This window comes from Limulus polyphemus, unplaced genomic scaffold, assembly GCF_000517525.1.
Source record: "Limulus polyphemus unplaced genomic scaffold, Limulus_polyphemus-2.1.2 Scaffold3292, whole genome shotgun sequence".
Classification (NCBI taxonomy): domain Eukaryota; kingdom Metazoa; phylum Arthropoda; class Merostomata; order Xiphosura; family Limulidae; genus Limulus; species Limulus polyphemus.
The window spans coordinates 60,758-68,489 of NW_013668902.1; the positions used below are offsets into that span (position 1 = coordinate 60,758).

The following is a 7,732-nucleotide window of genomic DNA, read 5'->3' on the forward strand; positions in this document are numbered from 1 at the left end:
ATGTGAAGTGGAGGTAATAGGACTTTCTTTGTGTCAACCAAACTTTCACATTAAATGTTTTTCGAACCTGGTATCAGGCTGGCTCTGTATGGCTATTGCCTCTTTATCCAGTGCTGATTTCATGCTCTGCTGTCCAATTCACACAAAAAACATGGAAACTTTGTATAACCGGATTGTTGACCCAACAACATACAAAAGACCTTTAAGTCTCCACAAAGTAGCCAACCATATTCTTTGTATTTGACCTTATTAAGAAGAAGTTTGAGATTTTTGTATGTTTCCTTCAAGTGAACCGAATGAGCAATAGGAATAGATGCATATATGTTACCATTGTGAATGAGAACACCTTTTAGACTTCTTTTGGAGGAACCAGTGAACAATCACCACTCACTTGATTCATAGACTGAAGCTCCTAGCATTGGTATTAATTAGCAATATTGTTGCAATAAACCAGTGTACCTTCTTGCATAAAGTATGGTATAAACTCTTTCTCATGATTTCTGAACCAGTAAAATGATGTCCCTAGAGAAAGTAAGTTCTTAGTCTGAAGTCTGGACCCCAAAATCTCTGAAGAATCCTTTGGAAGCCCCAAATCTCTCACCAAATTATTAAGTTCACCTTGTGTGAAAAGTTTTGGTTCACCAGAAGTTTCAGGTTGAAAACAATCCCTATCATCATTTCTATTGACATCAGAATTCAAAATCAGATAAACGGTATCAAGAGTCTCTGGTAGAGTAGGTACAGGTACATCAGGGCCATGGGCAACAGTTCTTATAGCAGATTGAAGGTTTGGATAAGAAATTTTCTTTTTGTTTCAAGCGTTGTGGCCTCGCACGTTACATGAGCAAAAATAGCAGTCATCTCCATAGTTTCTAGGCTCACGCCAGACCATTGGAATTCCAAAAGATAGACTTTTTCTTACCTTTAGTCCAACTCTTCGGCACAAACGATGCATAATTTGTCTTGGTCCCCAAGATTTATTCCAAAATACATGTAATATGTAAATTGGCTATAATGTTTTGCTTTTGCTTTCTTTACAACAAAATTACCACAAATATAATAGAATGTGTTTGGGTAATTTACACAACGTTTTGTTGCCACAGCGACAAATAAATAACACCGAAAAAGAAAAAATAATGTCAAAGTGCACGCACAAACAAATATTATCCAAAAATGACATGTCGTGTGACCTGTTAACCGTTTATATACTAGAGTTGTGTTTCTCATGGTTTATAGAACAATCGATAAGACTCACATCGTGATTGGTCTAGAGAAATCTATAGCCAGTGGTTGTCAACATTTTAAGCATAAGAAAATGTGACCCGATTTCAGTGAAAATTATTCACTTATGTAAAAGTACATATGACATTTTGAGAAAAATCTGTACGTGATAGAGAAAAATCGATATCATTTTTGGATTTAGCATACAGGAATTACTGTAGAACATGTAAAAATTTCAAGACTGTAAAACCATTGCAGACCTGAGTTATCACTTTTGATAGAACCAAAGTAAATAATTCTGTAAAGTTGAGTTGTACAACAAATTACAGGTTTCAAAGTCCTCATGTTCCTGAATTCCTGTAAGAGTGTGCTTTTGTACTTAGGAAAAGCAGAAGTTATCAGTGAAACTACAGACCTGCAGTTTTGAAGAACCACTAGTAATGGCTAAATTCTGATATTCAAGGAGTATTATATATAAACTTTTTTATTTATATTGTTTAAAGCATGAATTAATATTTATTATTTCCTTTCATTAGTTTGCTTTTATTCATTCATACACTTGAGATAAAAAGTTATTTCTGTGAATACTAAGCATATAGAGGGGAGGATTTCAGTGCTGTATGGTGTTAGGTACAGAATGCAAGCACTATTTGAAGTAACTTACCTTTACAGCATTCACAAAATAAAAATATGATTAATTAAGATTTAAATGGTTCATTGATTTATCTTATTCATTATAATTTCTAATTCTTTTATAGGTAATACAGCTAGTCATCAGTGGTTAAGATTGTGTTAAAAGTGTGAATTTTAAATGCATGTTTCGAGTACACACCTGCATATCAAGTTTTAAACATTTAGGTAAAAATAATAATTCTGACTGTTTCAACAATTTGAAACTCAGAAATGTTTTAAAATTGATATTTTGTGGTCAGTTTATAACATACATTTATTTAGTGTAATATGGAAAGAAAAGTGAAAACAAATCTTCAAACTCATTTTTGTACATCTCAGGAATTACACCTGAAAACAACACATCAGTTTTCATTTGAATTTTCCTGATGAAACAAACATATAAGCTTATATCTGGTAAAAAAACTATCATCACTTGAAAATATATTGATTCTTATCTTGCATCTCACATGAATTTCCTTATTTGTGGTTTTTTTTATTACTACATCCATTCATTGCCAACCTTTAATGGTGTTACAGCATGCAGTCTGAACAATTACTAATGAGGCTCAGCTTTGAAAATAGCTAGAGCTAAATTTGATTGTATAGATGAGATTATAATCTATCTGTGTCGGTGTATAGTAAAGAAAGTGGTTTGAACAGTAATTTGTGGTTTCTCAAGATATTAGGTACCCAAAACTCCTTTATCAGTGAACAGAGAGATCTAATGTTAAGTTTAGAAGACTTTGGAACAAACCACAGATCTGGAAATTTTTAGTTTGAACATTTGTATTAAATTATAATTGTTTGAAAGCAACAGAAATTTTCTTCTATGACTAAACAGCTTAGTTATGTTTAGAAGTACATTAGGTGATGGCAAAATGTTTTTATGACTCATAGTTATTGAATATTAGTGTTCATGAAGTGTATCATATTCAAACAATCCATACAAATAAAATATCCTATTATCTGTTGAAAAGAAAATATACTTATTACATAAAAGTTTATATAAGTGGCACTATTTTGAAAGGTGAGGTCCTAGGTGATCATTAAATCTTTGTAAATTTTTACTGTTTTCTTTATGGTTTATACCAGAAGTGGTGAATACTGAAATAAAAAAAGTAAAGAATTAAAGAAAATATGTTAATGAATAACAGTCAACTTGAAACTGGCTGAATATGTATGTCAACAATAAAAAAAAAATTGAAATTCTAAAACAGAAAGAAGTATTTTTAATGGATTTTCAAATCAATGTCTCACAATAAAATTTGGAAATTACACAAGCTAAAAAATGATAGAAATACTAAATAAAAACATTACTTTTTAAAGCAGAAACTAGATAATATTTAAAAAATGTTTGCTAAATTTCATGAAATATTTCCGTTGCGAGAAAGAAAAATTGGGAGATATTTGTGACACCCTTCCAGACTATTAGCAGTCTGCCTTATTGTAGCACATAATTAGGCTCCATGTGGTTAACATTGGGACCAGTCTTACCTGTAGACTGATACCTTAACTAAACTAATCTAAAATTAACTGACCAAAAAGGGTTAAAAAAAAAGCAAGACTACCTCCTTGTATGATACTGTATCTAGTTTTTTAGTTATGAATATATGTGAGAAAGTAAGCATAATTGATATGTGTATTTAATTAAAAACTAAAAAATATAATAGTAATACAGAAACATTTGAGGAGGAGATTCAACTAATAGCTTTTGATAAATGAAAATATTTAGTACTTTATGTTAATATTGATTTCATTTATAAGATACACAACATCTGAAAAAATGTGAGTTTTCTTAGGAATTATAACAGCAATGTACCATAAAACTTAATTTTTCATTGAACTTCATAGTATTCCATAAAATACACAAAACCAAAAGTAGTTTGACATTTTTTACTGTGAAAATGATACACCATTTCCAGAGTACCTTTATTTCGCTACCACTAAAATCACTAGAATGTAATCAGTTGTACTGTGTTTTTCTTATACTGAAATACAATATAGTAACACTGTGTGTGTGATACACAAGAAACTTCTTGTAAAGTTTTAAACAACATAATGTTCAATTTGGATCCATATTCATGTAGATGAACATGCAAGTATCAAGTTGGGTACTAAGTCAAGTAGTTTTACAGCATGTCTTAGATGATTGTGATGTATTTGCCAATTAACATTATTTTGGAATCTTAATTAGAGCCAATTAAGAGTGCAGTCTCCATAACAAAAAAAAAATCTTTGTAACAAGGCAAAACCACAGTTCAAACAAGTCAAATTTAATTTAAAATTAGTACTAAAGTTAAAATATAAATATAATTATGTTTCTAAAGAAATATTTTATACTTTTAGTGATGATAAAAGTGGAATTAGATTATTGCTGAATCGGTGTTTTACTGATGATCGTTGGTCTAAGAATCGTACAATTACTAGCTTCGACTGGTCAGCTCAGGTGGGTAATTTAATTTTTTATTTATTTCATTTATAAAGGTATTTTAAAAATTGAGATAGCTTTGTAGAATCTTTTATTTTTCATATGCTTGTAAATTATAATGAATTTTAACAAGTAAGTTATGCCTTAAAGCTTGATTGTCTACACAAAGGTGATTGATAATAAATGTAGCTTTAATTTTTTTCAATTTCATTCATTTGGTCTTTTCAACAAATATGTAGCAACTTAAATGCTTGAAATAACATCCTTTTGGTAATCAGTGGTTGAGAAACTTTGTTACCATTAATCCTTTGCAACCAAACCATTAGACTTCATACCTATAAACATACCAAAGTGTTGGAGAGTAGCTTAAATTTTGTGGTAATATTGTGGTGATTGGATTTCAGTGATTCTCATTATTACTAGATACTAATTACAACTTTTAATCATATGTTTCAACTGTTGCCATCTTTGAGGAAGTTCTTACAAGTACTGTTTGTGGTGGGTATTGGATTCTAGGTCTTCTTGATTGAAAGACTGGTGTGTTATCCACTCATTTGTGGTCTTCCCCAGTTAGGATTTTAAGCCAATTAACTATTTGAATGTTTTGAAGAGTGTTATACAGGTTTTGCTGACTTCTGTATTACCTTGACTGTATGTGTTATTGGTTAGGTGTATGAAGAAGGATTCTGTTATCTTTCTTTTTACTTGTAATTGAGTAGCATCTCACTGTTTATACTGTTCCAGTTTATTATATGGTCTTCTCTGGCATGTCTTTTATGTTTCTGAATTCTAACTTTTGTTGATCTTTTTCGTTTCTCCGTTGTATTGGAGTCCACATTCACAGGAGATGCAAATGGTGTTATATGATCTACATTGAGTTTTTAGGTGGTATGGTGTGTAATAACTGTGATTGTATTGTGTTATAATTTCTGAATGGTACTTTGATTTTATTCTGTTTGCATATACTTAGTATATTTTCAGAGAAATCTTTTACATAAGGGAATAGAGCTGTGTGTCAGTAATTTTCTTCAAGCTTATTTTTGGTGTTCATATTGTTCTTTATCAAGTGTTCAGGGTATCCATTATCAAAGAGGGTTGTAGTGATTTGTTTTTATTGTACTTGTTATTATCTTTTTTAATACAAATATTGTTAATTCTGGAAATTAGAGGGTATGCTTCTCTGTAAGTTGTTGGGGTTCTTTCATTTATGGTCAAGATATTTAGTGGTGTCTATGGGTTTTCTATAAACTCCTGTGGTGTACGAGTTATGTGTCTTAGTAATTATCACATTTAGGAATTTGTTAACTTCTTCTATTTTCATTGTAAATTTTGTTTTTGGATGTTATTTGTTCAGATAGTTTATGAATTCTGTAATCTTTTCTGTGGTAAGTGGCCATATTACAAATATATTGCCGATATATCTCATCCAAGTGCTACATCCATCTAACTGATAACACAGTCAAACTAGTCTAGATAACTTTCTTGAAAACATTGAAATAGTTAATTGATTCTAGTCCTAATGGGGAAGGTTAAAAGGAGTAGATAGCACATTAGTCTTTCTATCACGTTGACCCAGAATTGAATAATGACCTCTACCACCACAAAAGAATCCTTCTCAGGACTTCTCTGAGGATGGAAGCAGATTAGAAGCTGAAAGATAGGATAAAATCTAATTAATATCTAGTAATAACAATACTGATAAGGTAACTAATTAAAATTTAGACCTAGGTTTTCATATAAGTACATGACAGAAAGTTTAAATTTTCATTAAACTTGAGTAATAAAGGTCCAGTTTGAAGAAATTTGATGATATGCACTGTAATATTAAAGTAACATTTCAGTTATTACTGCAATATAGATGCACTATTAAACCTGTTGAGATTTACAGAATTTTTGGCTTTTATTTTATACCCAAACATTAAAACTTAATTTTCATGTGATATGCTAAATTTAAGAAAAATGTAAAATTAATTAATTGGCTGGAAACAAAATCTGTCAGAAATAATTCATATGGCCATCAGGAATAATTGTATCAAGTATTAGATGCTAAAAATTAATTTAGGCATTTTATTGCTTGTTTCAAGTTCTTCATAATACTTCTTTAAAGCTAGTTTAGAGCAAATTAATCTTAGCTTTTATATAAATAGAAGCACTAACAGTAAATTCCTGTTTTAAATCTTTGAATTTGAATTAGAAATCAGAATAATTATATTTCCAAAAAAAAAGTATGTAATTTTTAGTAATCATTGTTGGGAAACTTTTGAGCTTACTGTCACAGTTGGAAATATCTGTGAACTTTTGTAATCATTAATAAAAATACATATGTATATATATAATTTCAAAGTGTAATAATAGAAATGATAAATGATTTTGTTGTGGGTGTACGTCTGTGTACCTTAGTTGTTAATCTGGTTACTAGTTAAAACCTTGCAAAGAAATTAATATTTTTAGTGGTGGTGTATATTGACATTTTAAAAATTAGTTAAAATAGCTCTGTAAAATTCCTTTAGTGCTTTTTTTTATTGTACTGTTAAAATATTTAATCTGCTCATTTTAGACAATAATAATTCCAAATATAATCTTAGTACATTTAAAAATAACTTACTGAAATTTAGCATGATAAATCTTTGTTCTGTACATTTAAAACTCCCATTAATAATGTAATATTTCTTGGAGTCAACAAGTTTTTGTAAAAAAAAGGAAAGAAACATTCTTTCTTTCCTGTAAATGTATCTTAAAAAGTACCATCAGTTTTAGAAATGCTACTCACGAGCCAAAGAACTTACAGTTATTACTTTGCATCACTGCCAAAATCGTTTTTTGTGCATGTGCGAAGCCTTTCAATGAAACTCTCATCCCTGCACTTAATATACATGTATAGCAACAGTCTATGATGCAGTCAGCATTAGACTATAACCCTCCATCAATAGGAATGCAAGATATCCTCTTTGTGCAGTACTCCCCTGAACATACTGTGTGCATCAAAAGTTCATTCTTTCTCTGGCACTGTTAGTGATTTAGGCATATATTTTCTTTATAAGTTATAAAATGTCTGCACTTAATATTTTCAACTTTTAGTTCATATATGAGTGTTACCTTTCTTTCTCTTAATTTCTTGATTTCAAGAAAGAAATATCCAGATTTTTAAGCTTTCAGTTATAGCTTCTGATATGAATGATCATCTTTTACATTTCTTTTGATTTGATTTCTTCTCTTAATAAAATTATGAAATTTTAGGACACATGTTCCTTAGTCTATGATATGGTTTATTTGACAAGATTATTCTCCATTGTTCTTATCCCAGTGTTTGTAGTTTGATACTTACAAATTTTTATCAGATGAATTTACTGAGACCTAAGTTTCATGGACTATAAGTGATTCATCTATTTTTTAAAATAATATGGTATGTCC

The 7,732-nt window shown here is 29.9% G+C and overlaps 1 protein-coding gene across 6 annotated transcripts in view; it reads left to right on the forward strand.

Moving 5' to 3' along the window:
* LOC106469087 (cytoplasmic dynein 1 intermediate chain 2-like) overlaps positions 1-7,732 on the forward strand; it is a 98,745-nt gene that overhangs the window by 53,914 nt on the left and 37,099 nt on the right. For all 6 annotated transcript variants that reach the window (XM_022397496.1, XM_022397498.1, XM_022397497.1 and 3 more), the window contains one exon: positions 4,240-4,339. In XM_022397496.1, coding sequence (XP_022253204.1) covers positions 4,240-4,339 — 100 coding nt within the window. The remainder of the gene's footprint in view (positions 1-4,239; positions 4,340-7,732) is intronic.